The sequence below is a fragment of the Salvia hispanica genome, chromosome 2 (assembly GCF_029641045.1).
Source record: "Salvia hispanica isolate PSC_SH4W2 chromosome 2, Shi_PSC_v1, whole genome shotgun sequence".
NCBI lineage: Eukaryota > Viridiplantae > Streptophyta > Magnoliopsida > Lamiales > Lamiaceae > Salvia > Salvia hispanica.
Window position 1 is genome coordinate 11,517,387 of NC_142693.1, and position 22,957 is coordinate 11,540,343.

A 22,957-nucleotide genomic window follows, 5' to 3' on the forward strand; every position below is an offset into this window, starting at 1 on the left:
GGTTCCGGTTAGGAACCGGTCAATTCCGGTTCCTAACCAAGAACCGGATTACAATTCAATTTTTTAAATAATTTAATATACTAATAAATCTAACTTAATTGAATTAATATTGAATTACAATAAAATAATTTGAAACATTGAGTGAGATACTGTTTTCTGAAGTATTTAAAATATTTAAACCGTGATACTTTAAATCTATAATTATTTCCCCTATCCATTTTTTATGAACTAACTTCTATGAGTAGAACATCGTAAGTTTGTTTTTAATTTCCAAAAGAACTATAAAAATACAATATCATTTCATATGATAGAAATGTAACTTTACAATAAATTTATGTAATATACGATTTTAACTTGTTTGTGCATGATTTATTAACTATTCCGTATTAAATGAAAAAGTCACAACAAGATCAATTAGTATTGGAAATTCTATCGAATATTTATTTAGCAAAAAAAAGGGAAATGGAATTCAATTTTTAAAAAATGCTAAATTTTAGAACTCTTTATTTTATAAAAGAATTGCCAACATAAACTAGTCCAACCTACTACACTTAGCATCCTCTTACCCATTAATGAATATTATTGTATTGTTGGTTTGCATTTTTTTTTATTTGAATTTTTTGGTATTATTTGTTATATTTTCAAATGTTTGATTATTATTTTATTGGTATTGAATTATTTAAAATTATAAAACAAATTCGGATTAAAATTATACATCGGTTCCGGTTCCGAACCGGAATCGACCGGTTTTTAACTGGCCGGTTCCGATTCCGATTCTAAGATTTATGAAAATTTAAAACCGGTTAATCGGCCAACTGGTCCGGTTAGAACCGGAACCGGACGAATAAGCAGGCCTATTTATTAGCTTACTTATAGTTTCGCAAGACTAATTTCATAAATAGTTTATATATTGATTTATTTTAACATAATACAATTTTGTATTTTTATTTTACATTATTTGAGATTTAATTTATTTTTCACTTAATTTTAATTTCATTTGGCAATAAATATTCCACGTAAAATTTTTCTATTTATCCTACTCAACAAAATATTTGTCACATCCCACATACGTACAAACATAATACTACTCCACTAACAAAGAAAAATACATCTGACGATTTAAGTCTATTCAGAGCGAAATCTCACAAATGGAGTACTTAAGCTTATTATGTAGAGTTGGCTATTTTTCTTCCTCTAACAAAGAGCTAAAGAGATTAGGTAAATACTGCTGAAACATCAAAACAATGTTTGAATAGCAATACGTGAATTTGATATTTAAGATCTGCAATTCGTAGCTAATGATTAACATATACAAATACAATAGCTTAAAGAAAAAGACATTTGATAATTAAGCTTATTAAGAAATGAAGTAGTAGTTGGCAATTTTTCTTTCCGCTAATAAGCAGCTAAATTACGTGATGATTTAGTATTTTGCTTCATGCTACTCTAGTTTAGCTTTATAAGCTTAGGCACCTGTGACTTGTGAGTGAGTGATTAGCTTCTGAGCTTAGGCAGAATGTAAATACGGGTTGAAATTAGGATCCATATTCAAGCCAACCCACCCGGATCCTTAAACCCTGCTTAACATTCGGTTTCAGCCAAACCCCTAATTTCCGATTCCTTCAACTTCATCTCAACCTCCGTAAATTCCCAATAAAATCTAGCATTTCTCCCGCAATGAGACACTATTTTACCCGATTCATTACTCAATCCCTCACCGGCATCCCCCAATCCCGAATTGAAACCCCTCTGAAATGCCATAATCTGATTCGAAAATTCTCGGATACAGCTCAGGTGTCGAAGCCTGCCCAATCACAACGAGTAGATGAGATCGTTGACGAGCTTTCTGCTCTCACATTACTCGAAATATCTGACCTAGCCGAGGTCCTGAGGCAGAAATTGGAGATTGAGGATATGCCGATGATGGCGGTTATGATGCCAGGGATGGGATTCGGACCGGGAATTTCGGGGGCGAAGGGGAAAGGCGGCGAAGGAGGAGGAGAAGAAGGTGAAGACGTCCTTCGATTTGAAGCTCGAGGGCGGCTTCGATGCGGGTGCGAAGATTAAGATTATTAAGGAAGTGAGGGCGTGCACGGATCTAGGCTTGAAGGAGGCCAAGGATTTGGTGGAGAAAGCGCCGACTTTGCTGAAGAAAGGCGTGACCAAGGATGAGGCCGAGAAGATTATCGGGAAGATGAAGGAGATCGGAGCTAAAGTGATCATGGAGTGAGGTAAAGTGGTCGATCATAGTCATTGTTTTCTCATGTTCTACTTCAAAATGCAGTTGATTTTTTTTTTTTTTTTAATAATTTAGATTTAATTGATTCCACAATGTGATGGTTCCTATGGATACATGCTGAAATGTGATGGAAGCAATGATAGATTTCTGTGGGAATATCCATACATTGAACTTGAAATAGGTAAAATTTTGAGGGTAAAACACAAAATTGCAGTATTTTCAATGTGATATTTTCCAATTTGTGTTTGGCATTTGTTTAGTGTGTGCTATAAACTAGTTCATGTCCAAATCATTTTAACTAGTTACAAAAATAATGGTATAAACTGGTTGGAAATTGGAACAGAGTGAGGTAAGGTGGTTGATCATAGTCATTGTTTTCTGTTGTTCTACTTGAAAATGTGGCTTAATTTTATTTCTATACATTTTTTGGGTTATAGGAGTAGTTGATTTGATTGATTTGTATGCTTGGAGGCAAGGATAGGTATCTGTGGGATTATACATGTGATGAACATGAGATAGGTAAAAATTTTAGGAGAAAACACAAATGTGCAATGTTTTGAATGTGATTTTGGATGTTTCTCTAATTTTCGTTTGACATTTGTGTAGTTTGTGCTGTAAACTAGAGGATATCACTAGTTACAAAAGTGGAAACTGGTTGATACAGAGGCCGTGTCCCATGCGTTGATGTTTATAAAGGACCGACCTCATTGTGGAATCGTGTGAATCCAGAATAATACTGGTTCAATATATTATAGAGGATGGGAGGTGCTAAGTTCTCGTGCCATTTCAAGATATTAGTGTTCATACCTCATGTTGATATTTGCAATCCACCCTCATTGATATTGCGTTAAGTTTAAGTTGATCTCTGAGGAATTTTTCTTGAGGTGCTTTGAAGATTTTTTGTGCTAATGAACTTACCTTACTCACAATAAGGATAGCATCTGGAAATAGTTGAAGGTAATAATTTTTTTCAAAGAGGATCAATCAATATCTACTCCCGAGATGACTCGAACTCCCGATCTATTTGCTCAATAATAAATTAAGGTTAAGGTCCAGAGCTAATTAGTTTCTCAAATGAGTGTATTTGAACTCATCTTTGTCTTCGTATTTTTTGAATTGCGTGCATATATTTGAAGTTCTTAAATTAAGATTATAAAGTCTTTCATAATATTCCTACGTAAGAATATGTTATGAGCATATATACAAAAATGAAAAGAACTTGGTTTGTAAATCATATTTTCTCCATACACAAAAATGTGCAATGTGTTAATGAAGACTGGAGAGTATGCATTCTAACATTTTTGAACAGGATTTCTTATAGTTCACGGTAACACATACACCAATAACTGCTAGTAATTTCTAGGAGTATAAATTTTCAATTGTCAAGAGCATTTGAAAGATTATTAAAAGTAAATAAAAATCAATGTTAAGAATTTGGATTCCACCAACTTAATAAAGAATTCTAATTAATCGTGATTTTATCTAACGAATAATGTATGAGAATTCAATCAAAATACTCCTATAGTATATTTGTCCTTTAAAAATAGTCATTCCAACTTAGATAAGACATTTTCACTTTAGCACAAGAATTTATATAGTGGTATTTAATAAGTTAAATTATAAATACTAAAGTATGAAAGATAATAAATTAAGAAAAAAATAAGCAAGGAAATAAAATTATAAAGTGTAAGAGGGATAATTATTGTTAAAAGAGATAATGTCTCACTTTAAGCTATGACATTTCAGAAATACACATCACTTAGGCTGGGGTGGAAGTAGACCTGCCCAAGATTTATCGAACCGGCGATTAAAACCGAAACTGTGAGAATTTATTCAAATCGAAACAGTCGATTTTTGAACCGTGATTCGGTTCAGGTTCAAAAATTTTCGAATCGAAACCATACCGGAACCGCGAAAAATCGTCGGAAAACCGTGAAACCAAGCCATAATAAAAAAAAAACCACCGGAAAACCGTCGGTTGGGAACCGAAACCGGCAGTTTTAGAACCGGAACCGTAACTGCGAAACACCCTCACGGTTCAGTTCCGGTTCGGCAATTTCCAAAACCGGAATCGTGGGCACCTCTTGGTGGAATTGTAATTTATATATGTCGATGAAAATGCCAATCTCAATACTTCAACTATTTCAATTTTTTTTATTAAAATTGAACAACTAAAATTGGAGTATTTTTTGGTGAGCAAGTTAAGTAGTTATTCTTAGCGTCCCACACAGAGAAACAGTACATATGTGCGTAAAGATTTGAACTTTGAGGTCTGAAAAATTAGTGCAATTCCTAAATTGCATGTTTAATTAATCGACGGTTAATTTGATTAGTGATTGGCGCTGAAACTATTAAGCAGCTGAGATCCATGGCGGCGGACTGGCAGTGGGAGAACGCGGCCGCCGGATCCGCCGCCGGCCTCGCCACTGTCAGCTTCACTCACCCGCTCGACGTCGTCCGCACTCGATTCCAAGGTCTCGCAATTACTATCAATTTCAATTTCATCGATTAGGTCTCCAATAATAAACCTTGTTTTTTTTTCAATTTCAATTACTATTTTTCAGTGAACGACGGTCGCTTACTGCACCTCCCTACCTATAAGAACACTCCTCACGCTCTATTCACCATTGCTCGCACCGAGGTTTGTTTTCCATATTTGCATAATCCACTTCAAACACTTACTCATTTCATTCATAAAGTTAATAGGCATTGCATTGTATTATGGTTCAGGGTCTCAGAGGGCTGTATGCTGGATTTTATCCTGCCGTCCTTGGCTCAACCATTTCCTGGGGTTTATATTTCTTCTTGTAAGCCTCATGCCCATATTGTAAAAATTTCATCTTGCTGGTTAGGTTAACTTATTGGGGACATTTACTTTGAGTGATACGATTAATTTTGACAATCTTATCCTTCAAATATGCAATCCTATGTTTTATCAACTTTTTTGTGCTTAAGAGTGTCCATGTACATGAGGAAAACTTGCAGAAGCAATGGTCAAAATGTTCTCTATAAGGCCAATTGAATCCTGGACTCTTTTTTTCTGAGTGTTCCATTTTCCATGTCTATGCATACATGCTCTCATTGTGCAAGGGATGTTGTTTATCTTTTTTCTAGAGATAACTTGAGGATCAAATGCTTAAGTTCTTATCTATGGTATTATGTCTTCCTTCTAGGGTTGATGTAATCTTATACTATCTTTCTAGTTTATATATGTTTGAGTCTGTCTCTTGGTTTTTTTGCTGGACTACGAAACAAAATATTGTGTGCTTATCTAAAGGTGCTGCTTATATTTTTCGTCTAGTATTAATTTTAGCAAACAGCTTTTTCACTAATTTGTCTGCTGACATAGTGCTGTTTGAACAATCGCAACCTTTTATTTGATCAATAACCATTGCTGTCTTATTCATTTGCAGCTACAACAATGCCAAAGAGCGCTATCTGAGAAGCAGAGCAGAACTGACCCCTGGTCTTCATCTTGCATCAGCTGCTGAAGCTGGAGCCTTGGTCCGTATTGATTTTCTTTTTCTTTTTTTGAAAAAGTTAGAACAGCTATATATGGAACTAAATGCTTACCAGAGGAAGTCCCTCAATGAATATGTTGTTCTATCTTCTATATTGGTTAGGCTATTATGTTACTGTTATGTGTAAACTGAAGCTCAGAAAGTAGTTCCATTCAAGACTTTTTTATAAAAGGTGACTTATTGTGGCCAATAAGTATAAAAATCATTTTCATGATGAGATTCGTAGACAAGTAATATTCTGTAAGACTCACTTTGATTTCTTCTTGTCATCTTTCCAGTTGTCTCCATTTTGTAAAGTGAGTTAGCTGAATGGTTCCTCAACTCTCCTCAATTTCTTCTCTTGCTTAATGAAGTTTTGTTGACTCTTCCAGGTCAGTTGTTGTACTAATCCTATATGGCTGGTGAAGACAAGGTTACAGCTTCAGACTCCACAGCAAGCTCGACCATATTCTGGCTTTCATGGTTAGCTTTGATCTTATAATGATATGTATATCGCGTTTTTGGCAAAGCAAGGTCTTTCTTTATTTAGTCCTAAATTCTGGTATCGTTATTTTTAATATAATCAGAGATTGTTAGGGATCTTCAGCTTTCTTGGTTGATAGTTTTCTCTAGGTAATATTTAACTTCTTCATCTACTGAATTTCAGATGCTTTGAGAACCATATTGAGAGAAGAGGGATGGAAAGCACTCTACAAAGGACTCGGTCCTGGTCTGTTTCTGGTAAGGCCTTTTTTCCCTTTCTGTTTTTGATATGTTTTCTTGTATGTAATTGTCTACTGATATGACACTTATCGTTTAAAATCTCGATGAACAAGTTAGGCCTGAATAACTTAATGACTTTGGTGCTGTTCAGCAGATTACACATGGTGCTATTCAGTTCACAACATATGAGGAACTTCGGAAAATGGTTATCAGATTCAGAACTACAGAAAGTGAACAAAGTTTTAATTCTGGTGTTAATTCATTGGTGAGTATCTGATTACAGTTCGTTAACTTGGGGAGATATATTGAATTTAACTGCAGACAAACAGGCATTTATTGGTTTTGCTTCTTTCTCCAAGCTAAGTGCATATTCTTATGCCTTTGTATATTATGTTATCAATCAAAACAACATGTGTCATCATTTCCTTTGTAGAATATTGTAGTCTTATAAAGTAGCAAAATTTCTGCGCTCTTTTATATGTGCATTGATTACACTTCTTTCTTTTTTTGTTACCATAAAACAATATGAAACTAGAAAGGTTAGTTTTGACTTGCAATTGGTTTATAAGACTCGAATTTTCTGGCATTGTGGTTACAGGACTCAATTGATTATGCCGTATTAGGTGCTTCTTCAAAGCTGGCTGCCATTAGCATGACGTATCCATTTCAAGTACGCACCCTTTTGAAGGGATTCATAATCTTTGCTAACCCTTCTCCTTACTCATTATCAGATGATACTTTTTCTTGTTTGCTGAATGTTGTTGTCTTATGTCTGGCAGGTTATTCGAGCTCGATTACAGGTAAAAGTATCTTACCATTTGTAATCCGTCATTACTTCTTCAAACTGCTCTTAAGAGGGCGAGAACACAAGTAGACCAGAACTTAAATTCTAATCTCTTCAAACCAATGATCTTTTCCTGCAGCAACGCCCAACTATTAAGGGCATCCCAAGATATATAGATAGCTGGCATGTCGCCAAAGAAACTCTAAGGTAATGAGAACTCTACTGTTCAATAATTTCGTCTCAAACGTTCCGTTTAAATATTTTGTGTTAAAATGGCCACCTTCTCTAAAAGCACTGCTGCATGTGCAAACATTTTTACAAACAGCTCTGTAATTCAAGCACAGGACCTTTCTATTAGTCATACTCTAGTACCATATTCGTGGTCACCTCAGCCCATATCTTCAATGTTCAATTATGCCATGGCACCCTTTACTAGCTTCTTATCCTCTTTGATGTGCAGATTTGAGGGTTATCGAGGTTTCTACAAGGGCATAACTGCAAACGTGCTGAAAAACGCTCCTGCTGCCTCGGTTACATTTATCGTGTATGAGAATGTGCTGAATATGTTGAAACTGACTAGGAGGAAAGATATCTGATTTCATCATTTATTCATTCTTTTTATAACTGAGATAACAATTGTTAGTGTCAGTCACAACGGATTGCATTTCAATGATATTTAATAAAACTATTACACATTTTTGGATTTCTGTTTGAATCAACTCTGTGATAATACGGAATTTGGAAGAACTTTATACGGGTTGAGTATTCCACTGGGATCTAGAACTTTCTTGATGGCTGCCATTACTTGCACCTGCATACCAAAAAAAAATCCATTCAAAAGCAAAGAAATACACACAAGTTCTTGTTATGCGCATTCTTGTTCCCATTCCTGTCCTCGAATAAGTGTCATCTGCTATCAAGTATCTTACCCAAAACGGAGGTAGATTTACTCTTTTTACCCAAACAATTAAAGAATTTGAATTATAAACAAGGATGGAGGGTATTTCTAAAAAGACAGCATAAACATAGATGGCCATGGAGTCTATGCTAGAGTGCTGACAGCTAAAGAGGGTTTTGAACCTTTGAAGAAGCAACAGGCAGCAAAATTGACCTTTCATTACTATAACACATGAGAAGAAATGAGATGAGACTTACAGTTTCAGCTGAATTGCTGTAATGAAGTTTATTTGCTTTCATCAGTCCAATGCCATGCTCAGCACTGATGCTTCCTCGTTGCTTAGATGTCCACTCGTATACAAAAGGCTCAATTTTAGCTAGTATCTGGAATGAATGCAAATCCTTGTAAATGCAGCTCAGAAATAGATAATCTACAGATGGAAAAGGAATGCAGTGTTACATTGTCGTCATATTGTTTGGTTGAAATGTTCAGATGTAGATTTCCATCTCCCAGGTGACCATATGCCACGACATTTGCTGCAGTGCCTAGAATTTTAAATTAAGGACCAAGGTGAGCTCACGGAGAAGCAAAAACTCCAGCGAGATTATAGTTTGTTATTTACCAAGACGTTGACGCATTTCCTCTACAAGATTGTACATCTTTTCTGGGGGCAAAGACAAGTCATACTTGTAAGTAGCCCCTGCTTTCAGCAGAGCTTCAGGTACTCCCTGTAAATGTAAAAATGTCACCCAACTGAGCATTTTAAAATTATGCTAATAAAAAAGTTGACAGAAGTCTAAATTATTACCTCACGTATGCGCCAAAATGATGATGCTTGATTTATGTCTTGCGCTACAACTCCATCAGTTAACAATCCACTTTCTATAGCCTGAGCAAGGAAGGCTTCAAGCTTCTCCCTAGTGATATTGGGTCAAATAGCAGGTATTCCAGTTCATCAACGAAAACTAAATACTCGCACATATCTATAAACTAGTATAACCAGTTGCGTCTTAAAATGAGTAATCATGGCAGAAGAATTATTTAGACAGACTAAAAAAAATGGTGATATCCAGTCGCAATGGTGAGACCAATTCAGTTCTAGCAAGAGTGCAAGACTATAGTTCTTAGTGATGATATTGTGACAGCATTACAAAGAGAAACTTTGTGGTCATCAGTTGTTAGTACTGAATATCAAACAAATTGTAAAATTAAGTTTGGTCAAGTATCAGACAGAGAAACGGTGAGATTCCATGTTGCCAGGATTCATAATCAGTTTTACAACAATGAATTAGTTGAATAAACGCTAAGGTTCATAAAAGTAAAATTAAGTCAATTTGAATCCTGCGGATGATTGAAGATTTTAAAGCTTACTTGTCATGAGATTCCATGCTGCCAGTAGTCTCAATCAGAACATAGAAGTTGTGCTTAGAGGAAGGTAAAGGATCACGAAGACCATCTAATTGTGTCAAAACCTGTCAAACAAAACCCGCAAATAGAAGTTATACATGATGCAAACTATAAAAATGATATTTTCGCTGCAATTGGAATTTTTTCTTAACTTTGGCATTATTATTAAGATATAGATGTAATCAGGCGCCTGGTGATACATTAGAAAACAAACTAGATATTCATCCATGCGTAAGGTTAGATATATAGATAATGTCTCCGCATCATACTTGACAGAAGAAGCACATGATCTTGCTCAATCCATTCAGGTTTTTTACCTCGCAATACATTACATTCCTTTTTCCCTTAGTCTGGGGACTGCATCATGAATATGGTTTCACAAAGAGAACTACCAATAAAATTTCTTTGCATAGAACCATCGTCGAAAAATAACATGAATATTCAAAAAGTAAAGAGGTTCTCATGCAGTGATCCTTCGTTCCTCTCCCCTAGTAAGGACTACATCAAATAATGCAATCTTAAGCCATGAATTAACCAGCTCGTTTTACTAGCAATATATAGAAGGAAATTTAGCCACATATATTATGAAAAGCAAATGTGGCGATGGTAATCAGAGTCTGACAATCAGAACATGTAGAATTTTACACAGGATTTACATAACTCTATGAGAGTATTAGTTTAATCTAATGAAACCTTACCAGATCCATAGCATTGATATCCAAAAACTCGAATGCAGAAAGAATTTCTCCAAGCTTCGTCTTAGCTTCGACCAAGATTTTCTGTAATGATCAGAGAATTATGTAAGGCATGTTCTCATCATCACTCTCCAGTGTAACATAGTAGATTAAACTTGCCCACTCCTAATACTCATACTTTGGAGAATAATGAAATGATACTATAGCATAGAAGCATCCAAATATGAATGATTAAGAATGGTTAACATTAGTTTTCATTATAATTTATCACATGTATTTAGAAACAGAGTAGGATCCAGAACTATTTTTATCTGAAAAACTGAAGTTTTAACTGGTAGTGGCTATGTATTCAGCTTTACCTGACAGCTTAGATAATCCTCACAAGCAAGAAAAGCTAGATTTACTGAAGGTAACTTTGGAGGGGTGAGTATCGAAACCTTTGTGACAATTCCTAATGATCCCTCACTCCCTACATATACCAACAAATAACTATAGTTTAAACACGATCATTTGGTAGATCTTGATATTACGGTAAATCCAACAATATAGTCTTCACGACTTCACCTATAAACAAATGCTTCAAGTCATATCCTGTGTTGTCTTTGCGTAAAGTACCAAGCATATCAAGCACAGTACCATTAGCTAAAACAACTTCAAGACCTGAAATATCAACCCATAAATTGTATTCTCAAGAAAAATAAAAAAACAGGGAGTGCCATTAACAGAACAAAATAGTAGAATCCACACAGGCACATACGACCTAGAAAGAACTATGCACTTCTCTAGTTGTGAATAGCCTTAGTAAGATGTACAGATATATAAAAACATTCTGAAAGAGATCTTCTTAAATTCCTTATTATGTTGAAAAACCTTCACAATGTCTCTCATGAGCAAGGTCAAAATATAGTTGAACTCAACATCCTCTAACCAACCTCTAGCATACACCACCAGCAAGGCTTCCAAATCTATTATAATTCTTTAAAATACATTTTCTCTCAATTAAAGTGCTTGATCAGATTCAACGTAGATGTTACTTTGTTGTTTGTACAAAGGAGACAGAAAACACAGAAGACAACTCACCAAGAACACTTCCATGAAGCGAACCATATCGGATAAGGCGCAAGCCCCCAGCATTGGTTGAGATGTTTCCCCCAATTTGGCAGCTTCCTTTAGCACCCAAATCAAGTGGCATAATATATCTGAAGAAGAAAACACTTACAGTAACATGGATATGGGAAAAATCATTAAAAAGCCTTCAGAAAGTTTAAACGGTAATTAGGAATTAATGTAGCAATCCTGCCCAATCCCCCCAAAATAGAAAGGAGGAGACGCCCAAATTCAAGATTAATTAAACATATGTTAGTGATAGCATCCACCCCTGCAAACAATACACTAGAAATACTTCTCATTTTTGGAAATAAAAAGGACTTAGAACTTCAAAGTTATATTCAATTGAGAAGAATTGGATATCATCATTATGTTATACAAGGTGCCAGTCTTTAATAACAGAAATGTTGAAGAATGCATTACCCTTCATTATCGAGAAACGACATCAAGTTCTCCAGAATGCATCCAGCCTCGCATACCAGTATACCGCTAACCTATTTACAACTAAAAACGAGTCATCAATGCAAGTGCTAGCATTGATATCAGAGCTAATCTACAACATTGATGCTTCTGGTTGTATTCTTCCTTTGTTCTTTTCCTGGTCCCCAACTTACTTCTGGAAGATAAGAGAAAAACGTATGGATGTTGAAATGAAAAACTGTTACCTTGTCAAAGGAAAGGATATTATTCATGGAGCCAATGTTGATGATCACCTGAAAGGAGATAGACATAAAGAGAGGTTTATGCAAAATAGTTAAAAGATGAAATAACCATAAAAAATCTAATTTTAAATGTCACAGAGAGAACACATTTTCTCATCTCCCAATTAGAAGAGAAAGAGATATGTTAATACCTCATCATACACAGGAATACTTCCTCCCACAAGACTTGTATTTCCACCTTGCGGTACAACAGCTAAGCATCTGGAATTACAGTAATCAAGAATCTGAGAAACCTATACAGGGGAGGAAGATCAACAGTTATAGCTGTAAAGAAATAAAAGTTAACTTAGCCTGTCAATCAGAAAGCAAAGAGGAGAAACAGAGTGCACAAAAGGAACCTTTGTACATCTAAAAATTGCGTTTGCTACAGAAAGAAACTAAAGCTTACACTAAAATATTTTGGGCGTTAAAAGACAAATTTCCTTTCTATTTGCCATCAAAGGACGCATGAGTGTCTGCTCAGCAGTATTACGGATAAAGATCTTCTGACTAAGATATAATTATTCTCTATTTTACAGCATAAAATTAAACTTAGCAGCGGGCAGAACTAAGAACAAAAGAATGCACCCAATCGCTAGAGTCAAGCCTAATAACAACTCCGTGCCTGAGGACTATAGATTTGCTGCCAAGTGCCGTGCATTACAAACACAAGAAAATGCTCTTCAGAGTTAAGAATTAAGATGTTTGGTGGTAGTTATCTCAGAATAGTCTTCTGACTCTTCTCTGAGTTGAGACTCAATCTTATCTCGTTTATACAATAGGAAAACCCTTTAGTTCCACTGATTCGGCATATAGTTATCTCTAAGTTCTATAGACTACTAAGTATGTGGATGTGACTACAGACTAAAACTAATCATTGAATGAAGGATGTAAGTTTGGTAGTCAAAAGAAGACATTAACCTCCTGGGTTGTCCGAGGTTGTAACATAAGCTTACTTGAGCCTTTGTACTTCCGCATCCAATCCGTGTTTGCATCATCCAGCTTTTCCTCATCCTGAACCACACCTCTCCCACCCAGTACTTTATTGAAATAGCTTATATCATCAGAATTTATTGTAGCAAAGGACTTGTTTCTCTCTGGTATTGAGGTAGTGGAAGCAAGATTTCTACGATGTGTTCGGATGCCATCACTCCCAAATTTAGCTAAGCAATTCAGGATACCAACACCAGAACCTCTCAAGCTATTTTTCACCATAATTTTTCTGTGAAAACAATCATCTTGCATGAACTTCTCATAACTCCGGAGAGATGTATAACTATGACCTGACACCAAAGACAATGCAAATCATCAGATTATACCCAAAAAAAAAAAAAAAACTGTTCACTGTTCCTTCTAGTAACTGCTTATAATGAGAGACCAACTCCTGATTTGCTTAAAATACTGCACAAAAGTTCTATGCTCAAAAATGGTGTGAAATTTGAATTTGATGTAAATGAGTGAAGTAAAACTACTTTTTGATATGACAAAATAGACTTGCTAAAATCTCCCAAAAACTCATTCTATAATATGTACTCCTATGTATCACAAATTAGGCACAATTACATGAATATGAGCAGAATCTGAGTATAGTAGCACAGGTACCTGAGCTCGAAGGGCGGATGGAAGAGAGCAACTGAAGGTTGGAGCGACGATTGGATGAATGTCTGAGTAGACGAGTAGCTGCTGTAAAATACTTCATTGATTCTTGAAATTGCCGTCGCGATATGAAATCAGTGCAATAGCGATGATCGATTTAAATTCATAATGTGGCCTTTCTCTGTTTGGTTAGTCAATATACTGACGTGTTCAGATAAGCTTATTCAAAATTTCCATACAATTTTAAATTCATCCACTTTCTTTCTTAATTAGTTCGAATTTCAAATTAATGGATATTACTATTTTATTTCTTCAATTTAGAAATACAATTAATCAAAAAATACTAAAATACACATAATTAAAAGTCTGAAAAATTAGTACTACTTCATCTGTTCCATAATACTCCCTCCGTCCCAAGAAAGTTGAGTCGTATTCCTTTTTAGTCCGTCCCAACAAAGTTGAGTCATTTCCTTTTTTAGCAAAAGACAAAACATCTAATCACTATTACTTTATTCCATCATTTACTTTACTCTCTCTTATCTTTCCTACTTTTTCCATCTCTCCTATTTATTTAATATAAACTCTTAATCTTCGTGCCCAAAAGTTTTGTATCAACTTTCTTGGGACGGAGGGAGTACAACAGAATGCTCAAATCATCTCGAGAGGCCATTTAAAAAGACAATGTGAAATCAATTGTTCCACCTAGCGTGAAATGGATAGTGTTGGCGATTATAGCTCTCTTCTAATAGACATGAAATATTCTTATCAATGGGGGAGGTGGGGGCTCTTGGCTACCCACATTTCGAAGTGGTGGCCAACACTTCGAACAATTTCTTCATCTCAGTCGGAGAGTAAGGATGACGGACGTCGGGCTCAACGTCTTCGTAGGACGTCGAAATTCGCTCATTGGACGTTGGAATTTGGGACAAAGACTACATCGGGTTGTAGGGCATATAGGGCATCGGACTATAGGGCGTGTAGGGCATGTTGGACATGTGGGAGATGTACACATCATCAGCTGGTGTAGCATGTGTCACCGAGCCGGCGGTTGCCAAAGTCGAGTGATCCAGATTCCGGATGGTTGAGATTGATATGGTCCCAAGTTCTTCCGCTAGACATTTTTTTTCATTATTGAGAATGAAAATTTAGAATAAATTTGATTGAGAAAGTTTTTTTGTGTGAAAAAAATTATGTAATGAATGAGGTATTTATAGAAGTTAATATAATGAATTGAATGACAAAAATAAAAAAAAGTTAAAAGGAAATGCTAATATAACGATTATATTTGAGAAAGAGTGATAATTTTATATTATATAAATTCCTATTATTAGTTAAAAAGTTATTTTAAACAGTCATAAAATAAATTCCACTCGCTGGGGGAGAGTAAGCTTCACCGCCCATCCAGAAACCAGTTGGGGGGAAGGGGTGTGTGTGTTTGTAGTTAGACAGCCGCACACACCCTCCCTTCTCCATCAGTCCTGTTGGGGGGTTGCAACGCATCTCCCTCCATCTTGTCTCGCTGGGACGAGCGGGACGTGTTTTTTAATTGGCGTTGCGATGCTCTTAGTATTACTCCCAAAAAATAGTTTTGGTTGTGCACGCCATGAGTTTTAATGCAAAATTGGTAAGTAAGAAAGAGATAGATAGAAAAAATTAGTTGAAGTGTTTATCACTATAAAATTAGACTCACCTTGTTAGAGAGAAAAATTTACTTACTATAAATAGATAGAGTCTAATTTTGACGGACCGTAAAAAAATAAACAATTTTTAGTCGTAACTAGTATATGAATGAGATATTATAAATTTTAATAAAATATATTTGACAAGCTTGGTTTTGAGAAATAAAATGAAAATAAAAAAGATATTTCGAGAATGGAACCGTCAAAATTTTTTAAATTGAACCAATCCAACTGAATTAACCGAAAAACCTAACCCAAAAAACTTAAATTTAAATTATGAAATCAAATTTGAACCGTAAAACGAAATTGCATGAAAATATCTAAAAAATACACATAAAAAATAAAAATTTAAGAATATAAAATTGTGCGGAGAAACATTTGAATAGAAGTAATTCTTATTTAATCTTAGATATCGAAAACTTCACGTCTTTATGTTTATTTTACACTTTTTACCCACAAAATGAGTCTTATAATTGTCAATTGATCAAACTGCATCTTTTCCAAGATTAGCCAAACAAGATTAGAGTTTTAAATTTACAACAAATTAAAATATGTATAATATTTAAAACATCATGAAAATTTTAAAATTGACTGAGGAGTATATGATATTAGGTTATTAGCGAAACAGATGATTTATTAAGGGTAAACTGTCTAAAAAGTCATATTTTGGGGAAAGTTTATTTTTTTTCATAAACTATAAAAGTTGCGCTTAAAGTCACAAACTTTATCGAATCGTGCAATTTTTTCAAACTAACCTGACGACATATTTTCGTTAAAAACTTTTCCCACGTGACTTGGCAAAATTTCTAAACTCGGGTAATATAACCTCTTTTTGGCTGATTTCGAAAGCGCAACCCCAATTCAACCGACGGAATCGACAAAAGTGAAATCGTCGACAAACGGTTTAGGGATGAAATCGGCAATGTGTAAAGAAGATTCAATAAAAATAAAAAGCATAAAACGACGTCGTGTTGTGCCCAGTCAGAAATTTTGTCAAGTCACGCCTCCGGCATGCCACGTGGGATAAGTTTTTAACGGAAATATGTCGTCAGGTCGGGTAGTTTGAGAAATTTGCACGATCCGATAAAGTTCGTGACTTTAGGCGCAACTTTTATAGTTTGTGGGAAAAACCAAACTTTTCCCAAATTTTGTGACTTTAGAGCATCCACTATAGGGGTGGCGCGCTGGCCGCCCCCATCGCGGCTTAGCCGCGGCTGCCTACTGCGGAGGACGCGTCCGCCCCGGAGGCGGACGATTTTGTTGGGGCGGACGGGCATTCGCCCCGAATGCGGCGTGGACGAGCCAGAGGAGAGAGAAGCGCGCCCGCCGCCGCGCCTATCTACTGCGCGGCGGTCGCCGCTTTGTATTTTTATTTATTTTTTTATTTCGAATTTGTAATTAATTTTTGGCTTATTTAAATACCCCACCAATTTGTTTTTCACTCCACACCCATTTTCACTCCACCTCCAATTTCACTCTTCAGAATTTTATACCAAATGCACGGGAGAGACGAAGATTCACCCGGCACAGAAGAATCAGGATACGGATACTATCCTTCTTCCCAGCCATCTCAGCTGTGGGTATCGAGTCCCACCCCCCGGGGATCGAGTCCCAGTCCTCCTCCATTCCAGTCGTGGTCACCGACATCCCCGTCGTGGCAACAAACCCAATATCAGGGTCAGTCATCTCATCAGAGGAATTTGGGTCGTTCGGCATTCGGAGATTATCGACCCACTATGGACTCGCCCAACCATCCGCGTCCGGATACCCCCTCTCACTCTTTCCAGCGCACCCAAACTCCTTTGTCTGATTTCGATAGGTTCACACTGGAGCAGATGATGGGGCTGATGAGTCCGGGCCTACCGGAGACCCCGCCGACGAGATGTTCCGGCGACGGCGGTGGGGGGAGGGCCGGCGGCGACGGCGACGCGGATGGCAGCGGCAGCGAGTCGGCGGTAGCAAGTCGGGGCGGGCACTACACCAAAGACGAGTCGATTGCTGTGGCGAGGGCATGGGATGCCGTCACATCAGACCCCTGTGTTGGCACCGATCAGACCGAGATGGGCTTTTGGAAGCGCGTTTTGTTGACCTACAATGAGTTCAAGCCGAGAGGCGCCAAACCGCGTGACGCGGAACAGATCCGGAAAAAGTTTGGGAGGATTCTGATACCCACCAGGAAGTTCGCGGGCATCTACAGCAACAACCTTCTCAACGCTGAGAGTGGCCGCAACGAAGCCGACGTGAAGGCTCTGTCTGTGTCCCAATACAACGCGCTATGGAAGCCTAAGTTCACCCACTGGGAGGAGTTTCTCGTTCTCGAGAACTGCCCGAAATTCAAGTCCATCTGTGCAGAGGAGACTGAAGGTCACGGGGGAAGCGCAATAGACGCAACAGAGCCGAGAACTACAGCAGCAGCAGCGGCGGACAATCAATCGACCTCAACGACGCCCAAACGGAGGAGCCCTTTGATACACACACTAGGCGCTCACGCCCTCCGGGGCAGAAGGCCAGTATCCGCAGCGCCCGAATGTCTGCAGGTTCCTTCCGCTACTCGGCGCCCGCGTCTGGATCGCGCAGCGCGCAGGCGCCTTCTGGAGCTCAGTCCGTGGACCATGGTGCCCATGTGGTCTTGAACAGGAACCTGAATGTGCAGTTGATGAAACAACTGCAAGAGAACTGCCGTTTCTACGAGTCGGCCACCGACCCGATCACCAAGGCGATATACTATGAGCTCATGTGTAGGATCAGAGAGGATCTGGGGCTGGTCCAGCAGCGCTGGGTGCGCCAGGGGCAGGGGCGGCGGCGCCGGGGGGAGTGGGCGACGAAGAAGAGGCAGAGGATTCCGACTCCGCCACCGAGTAGATGGTGGCGGTGTTTTTATTTGTTTTTATATGTTTTTTTTTATAAAATGTTCGTTGTATAATTTTCCGGTATCCATTAATACAACGAATATTTGGTCTCATCGCACTTTTTAATTTTATTATTATCTCGTTTTCTAATTATTTTTAGTCCGATAATTTTAAATCTAATTGAATTAAAATATACAAAGAATAAAAATAAAGTGAAATGTGGCTAACAAAAGTGTCCACTATTACTGCGAATTTTTTTTTTTTTTTGCCTATGGACAAATAAAAAGTGGCTATGGACAAAAAAGAAAAATTGTCCACCAAAAAGTGTGTCAATCTTATAGGCAATTTGCCCATTTATTAATAGCAAAAGTTGAAGTTTGAGCCCAAATTCCTCCTGAAACAGATGATTTATTAATAGCAAAAGAGTTGGGCCACCAAATAGTTGAATCTTGAGCCCAATCCAAATACCTCCAAAATCCTCTTTATCTTTTCTGTATTATCAAACTTCATCTCTAATGGCGTCTTCCTCTTTTTACTCTCTCTCATCCGCTCTGAATCAACACCACTGTATCAACCTCCCTAAACAATGCTCAACTCTCACCCTCAGGTTCTTTTCTCTGCATTCATATCGTTCTCCGTCGATGTACGACCCTCGAATCTTATCCCGCCGCCGTGCATCTGCACGGAGCTCCGCCTCCGCTCTATCTCGCAGCATTTCCAGAAGTTTCTCGCAGTCTCATTCTCCAGTTTCAGGCGGCGCTAGGTTTTCTGAGATTCCGAGTCTTCATCAATTCATGGCCAACGCCGCCGCGACGGTCACCGATTCTGGCGTTTCCGATCCCCAGCTCAAGTAAGTGTTTGCCTATGCGTGTTTCGTTTTATTTTTCTCTGTGCAAAAATGCGATTGAGCTGAGAAAAAAACTGCGATTTTTACCAGTGAAGTTCAGCTCATGAAATTAGGTCAATTTGAAACGATGAACATAAATAGCATGCATATAAATTGAAGAAATGTGGAAAAAAAGAAGAGATAATCAGTAATTTTCCATGTAGATTTCTCCACTTTATGCATGCTATTTATGTTCATCGTTTCAAATTGACCTAATTTCATGAGCTGAACTTCATTGGTTTCCATGTAGATTTGGCTACATTAGCGCAGTTGATGAAAGGAACCTCGCTGCTCATTAATCGTAGCTGTGATTCTATTTTTTCTTGCATTGCATCATATAATTCAGGAGCTTATGTGCTTAATTGTCTTCATTTATCCAGCTCAAACATTGAGTCTGGTATTCTGCCAAAAGGTCGTATATACCATGAAACTTATGGATGTCAGATGAATGTGAATGATATGGAGATTGTCCTATCTATCATGAAGCAAGCTGGGTATAGTGAAGTTGCGGAAGTTCCTGAGAGTGCAGAGGTTATATTCATAAATACGTGTGCGATAAGAGACAATGCTGAACAGAAGGTGTGGCAGAGACTTAATTATTTTTGGTTTCTTAAGAGGCAATGGAAAATTAATGTTGCTACAGGAAGATCACAATCCCTGCATCCTCCAAAAGTTGTTGTCTTGGGATGTATGGCCGAAAGGCTCAAGGATAAAATATTGGATTCAGATAAGATGGTTGATGTTGTATGTGGGCCTGATGCTTATCGGGACTTGCCACGGCTGTTAGAAGAAGTGGACTCGGGCCAGAAAGGGATCAACACACTTCTCTCACTTGAAGAAACTTATGCTGATATCAATCCAGTGCGTATCTCGAAGAATTCAATAAGTGCATTTGTCTCTGTAATGAGGGGCTGCAATAATATGTGCTCATTTTGCATTGTTCCTTTCACTAGAGGCCGAGAGAGATCACGTCCTGTGGAATCTATTGTCAGGGAGGTTGCAGAACTTTGGAAGGAAGGAGTCAAAGAAGTAACTCTTCTTGGGCAGAATGTGAATAGTTACAATGACACATCTGGTGTTGAAGAGGTTGAATCCGGTGTGAACTGGAAGTACAGCGAAGGTTTTTCTAGCAGGTGCAAAGTGAAGAATATGGGTTTACGCTTTGCTGATCTTCTTGACACTCTTGCAACTGAATTTCCAGATATGCGATTCAGATACACTTCCCCTCACCCAAAAGATTTTCCTGATGAACTATTGTATGTTATGCGGGAAAGATACAATGTCTGCAAAAGCATCCATTTGCCTGCACAATCAGGCAGTAGTACCGTACTGGAAAGCATGCGCAGGGGATATACCTCGGAAGCATACTTGGATCTTGTTAAAAAGATACGCACTATAATTCCTGATATTGGGATAAGCAGTGACTTCATATGTGGTAAGTCGTTTTACCTTTTAGTTTGTTTTCCTCAACTCTTAGCTGTATTGTTTATGTCGAATGAGATTTCTCTCTACTATGTGGCTTTGTTCTGACTTCTGAGGAGGGGTCAAAGTTTGAGTTATAACATGCAATTATATTTGGTTCCAAACTAAGGAATAAATCAAGCATCATCTAGGAAAATTCTGAGTTCTAATTCATCTAACTTGTCGAATATTGAACTTATCCCAAAGATTCTTGTGTTGGATTGCATACTAATTTGTCTACTTGTATTAGACCGCTTCTTTGCTAACTCTTCTTGATAACATTTGTAGGGTTTTGTGGGGAAACAGAGGAGGATCACAAGGATACTTTACGCCTTGTTAGGGCTGTTGGCTACGATATGGCTTACATGTTTGCTTACAGTATGAGGGAGAAAACACACGCCCACAGAAACTACGTTGACGATGTTCCTGATGATGTAAAGCAGAGAAGATTGACAGAGCTTATCGCAGTTTTCCGGGAGAGTACAGGTCAGTGTTTTGACACCCAAGTCGGGTCAGTCCAACTTGTGTTAGTCGAAGGGCCGAACAAGAGAGCTCCCGACACAGAGCTCATAGGGAAGAGTGATAAAGGCCACAGGGTATCATTTGCTATTATTCCAGTTCCAGATAAAGTTGACAGTGATGTTATAAGGAACCCAAAAGTTGGTGACTTCGTGGAAGTTCACATACTAAAATCTACAAGGGCATCACTTCATGGACAAGCACTTGCCATCACCACATTGAGTTCGTTTCATGCTGATACACTTGAAGAACCTCTTGCCTGTCTCAATGCAGCCTAGACTTGCTGTCAGTGAGCCGCCCTCGCCTCCACATTATCTCCCGCAAAGTGGAACTCCAGTCGATCTTCGTCTTAAGAGTCCACATTCAGGCAGCAGCTAAACATACATCGGTATTCTTTCATTTTCTGCTTTGCCTATATATGCATTTACTAGTACATTTCTCAATGCTTCTTTGCTGTCTTAGGCAGTTAGATTTGCATCTTACGCTACTCGTTTTATAATTTTGTAGATGGATTGTATCTCATTAGGCATTCTGAATTACTACTAATAAATACTGCAAAGTTTGAACTTATTTTTCTAGTAGCTAACCGTGAGGATCTTGACAATAACATGTTTGAGGCAGTCTAATGGTAAGTTGAGTCCAGATTCAATCAATCTATTACTTTACTATATCAGATGCCATATTTGTAATTATAAATTCTTATAAATTACAAATATATTATTGAAATTTGATTTTGGATTTGAATCTTAATAACTAACTCAAATTATGATTAAAACAAGAAGGTTTACTTGCCAGCAGAATTTGAACAGGACATTTTGCTAGATGAATAGTCGCTATAGCTCTTTCAATGCTTTATTTGGCACTTTAGCGCTGCTCATGTTCTCCGTTCCATCGTGCGATACATCTGGTATGTTACTCTTTTCTTCATCAGATAGGATTACCTACTCTACCCTTCTTAATGCTTTGCTTTGTCTCTGTGTACGTCTTCTTTTATCATACGATCAACGTAAAATCACGTCTAAATCCCCCAGCTTTTTTTTCAAACTCCTGGCTTTTCTTCAATAATTCCATTGTCCAAGTCTCTGGTAGTTGGGAAATGACGTTCCACAAACCTCCTGCATGATCATCTGATCAAGTTAACAACCCTGATAAAGAACACACATAGAAGCTTACATCAACTATGAGTAAGTAATGAATTTGGAGATATAAAGTACTTGACCTTGTCACAAGGAAAACAGTGGGTCCTGTGTAATATCTTCTTGTTGAGTCACATGACCCATTGTTTTCCTTGTGGTAGGGTCAATTACTTTATATCTCCACAGTCATTAGTTTATGTGTGTAGTCACATGACCCATTGTTTTCCTTGTGGTAGGGTCAATTACTTTATATCTCCACAGTCATTAGTTTATGTGTGTTTTTTTTTTATCAGGATTGTTATGTTGATTGGATGATCATTGGCAGGAGGGTTGTGGAACGTCGTTTCTCAACTATCAGAGCACTTGGATAATGGAATTGTTAAAGACAAATCAACAGTTTGAACAAAAAGCTGGGTGGTTTGGACGTGGTTTTACGTTGATCGTATGATAAAAGAAGGCATAGATAGAGACATAGCACTGTTGAGAAGGGTAGAGCAGGTAATCCAAGAAGAAAGTAGCAATATACCAGATGTATCGCTAGGCCTAGATGGAACAGAGAACATGAGCAATGGTGAAGCGCCAAATAAAGCATTGAAAGAGCTATATTCGTCTGAAGTTGCTATGGCACTAGCAATTAGCGATTTTGTTGATACGCTAAATGTTGCATATGAAACTGGTTAAAATAAAAAACAAAACATAAGCATGTGACAAATATCAAATTGAAATGCAATTAAATATTGAACTGCAAATGCCCTTTCAAATGCGATATTTAATAAA

The 22,957-nt window shown here is 37.6% G+C and overlaps 4 protein-coding genes across 10 annotated transcripts; 3 read left to right on the forward strand and 1 right to left on the reverse strand.

The window, feature by feature from the left end:
• The first annotated feature begins 1,461 nt into the window (after positions 1 to 1,461).
• LOC125195093 (uncharacterized) lies at positions 1,462 to 3,122 on the forward strand. Its single transcript, XM_048093314.2, is given in 3 exon segments — positions 1,462 to 1,988; positions 1,990 to 2,231; positions 2,846 to 3,122. Coding segments are annotated over 2 exon segments (552 nt in total). The 5' UTR covers positions 1,462 to 1,677; the 3' UTR covers position 2,231; positions 2,846 to 3,122.
• Positions 3,123 to 4,448: 1,326 nt separating this feature from the next.
• On the forward strand, positions 4,449 to 7,949 carry FOLT1 (folate transporter 1). Of its 2 annotated transcripts, none has more exons than XM_089065550.1 (11): positions 4,449 to 4,713; positions 4,804 to 4,880; positions 4,970 to 5,046; positions 5,653 to 5,743; positions 6,132 to 6,222; positions 6,407 to 6,480; positions 6,614 to 6,727; positions 7,061 to 7,132; positions 7,242 to 7,262; positions 7,386 to 7,453; positions 7,707 to 7,949. In XM_089065550.1, exons 1-11 carry the CDS (start codon positions 4,608 to 4,610, stop codon positions 7,840 to 7,842), a joined length of 927 nt encoding a protein of 308 aa, XP_088921676.1. In that variant the 5' UTR covers positions 4,449 to 4,607; the 3' UTR covers positions 7,843 to 7,949. The 2 variants fall into 2 exon arrangements, with proteins under 2 accessions (XP_088921676.1, XP_047955091.1); XM_048099134.2 differs by having other exon boundaries at positions 4,450 to 4,713; positions 6,617 to 6,727.
• On the reverse strand, positions 7,824 to 13,828 carry D2HGDH (FAD-linked oxidases family protein). Its single transcript, XM_048099130.2, has 15 exons — positions 13,657 to 13,828; positions 12,976 to 13,337; positions 12,207 to 12,308; positions 12,019 to 12,066; positions 11,777 to 11,847; positions 11,327 to 11,445; positions 10,811 to 10,906; positions 10,606 to 10,715; positions 10,250 to 10,330; positions 9,516 to 9,616; positions 8,953 to 9,061; positions 8,767 to 8,872; positions 8,604 to 8,689; positions 8,402 to 8,527; positions 7,824 to 8,057 (listed from the first exon to the last, which is right to left on the reverse strand). Exons 1-15 carry the CDS (start codon positions 13,751 to 13,753, stop codon positions 7,962 to 7,964), a joined length of 1,710 nt encoding a protein of 569 aa, XP_047955087.1. The 5' UTR covers positions 13,754 to 13,828; the 3' UTR covers positions 7,824 to 7,961.
• Positions 13,829 to 18,678: 4,850 nt separating this feature from the next.
• Positions 18,679 to 22,795, forward strand: LOC148931572 (CDK5RAP1-like protein). 6 transcript variants are annotated; one of them, XM_089065762.1, is made up of 5 exons: positions 18,679 to 19,028; positions 19,445 to 20,499; positions 20,814 to 21,432; positions 21,843 to 21,951; positions 22,474 to 22,795. In XM_089065762.1, exons 1-3 carry the CDS (start codon positions 18,694 to 18,696, stop codon positions 21,320 to 21,322), a joined length of 1,899 nt encoding a protein of 632 aa, XP_088921888.1. In that variant the 5' UTR covers positions 18,679 to 18,693; the 3' UTR covers positions 21,323 to 21,432; positions 21,843 to 21,951; positions 22,474 to 22,795. The 6 variants fall into 6 exon arrangements, with proteins under 6 accessions (XP_088921888.1, XP_088921890.1, XP_088921886.1 ...); XM_089065764.1 differs by having other exon boundaries at positions 22,506 to 22,795; XM_089065760.1 differs by having other exon boundaries at positions 20,814 to 21,951.
• Positions 22,796 to 22,957: the final 162 nt, after the last annotated feature.

Excerpts from the sequence above, each read along its gene's own strand:
- FOLT1 (XM_089065550.1), top strand. The coding sequence starts at position 4,608 with ATGGCGGCGGACTGGCAGTGGGAGAACGCGGCCGCCGGATCCGCCGCC. Across the intron at positions 4,714-4,803 it reads CGTCCGCACTCGATTCCAAG|TGAACGACGGTCGCTTACTG; the intron begins GTCTCGCAATTA and ends ACTATTTTTCAG. Across the intron at positions 5,744-6,131 it reads CTGCTGAAGCTGGAGCCTTG|GTCAGTTGTTGTACTAATCC; the intron begins GTCCGTATTGAT and ends TGACTCTTCCAG.
- D2HGDH (XM_048099130.2), bottom strand. The coding sequence starts at position 13,753 with ATGAAGTATTTTACAGCAGCTACTCGTCTACTCAGACATTCATCCAAT. Across the intron at positions 11,446-11,776 it reads TCGTTTCTCGATAATGAAGG|ATATATTATGCCACTTGATT; the intron begins GTAATGCATTCT and ends TTTCTTCTTCAG. Across the intron at positions 10,331-10,605 it reads AGGATTATCTAAGCTGTCAG|AAAATCTTGGTCGAAGCTAA; the intron begins GTAAAGCTGAAT and ends TGATCATTACAG.
- LOC148931572 (XM_089065760.1), top strand. The coding sequence starts at position 18,694 with ATGGCGTCTTCCTCTTTTTACTCTCTCTCATCCGCTCTGAATCAACAC. Across the intron at positions 19,029-19,444 it reads GTTTCCGATCCCCAGCTCAA|CTCAAACATTGAGTCTGGTA; the intron begins GTAAGTGTTTGC and ends TCATTTATCCAG. Across the intron at positions 20,500-20,813 it reads AAGCAGTGACTTCATATGTG|GGTTTTGTGGGGAAACAGAG; the intron begins GTAAGTCGTTTT and ends TAACATTTGTAG.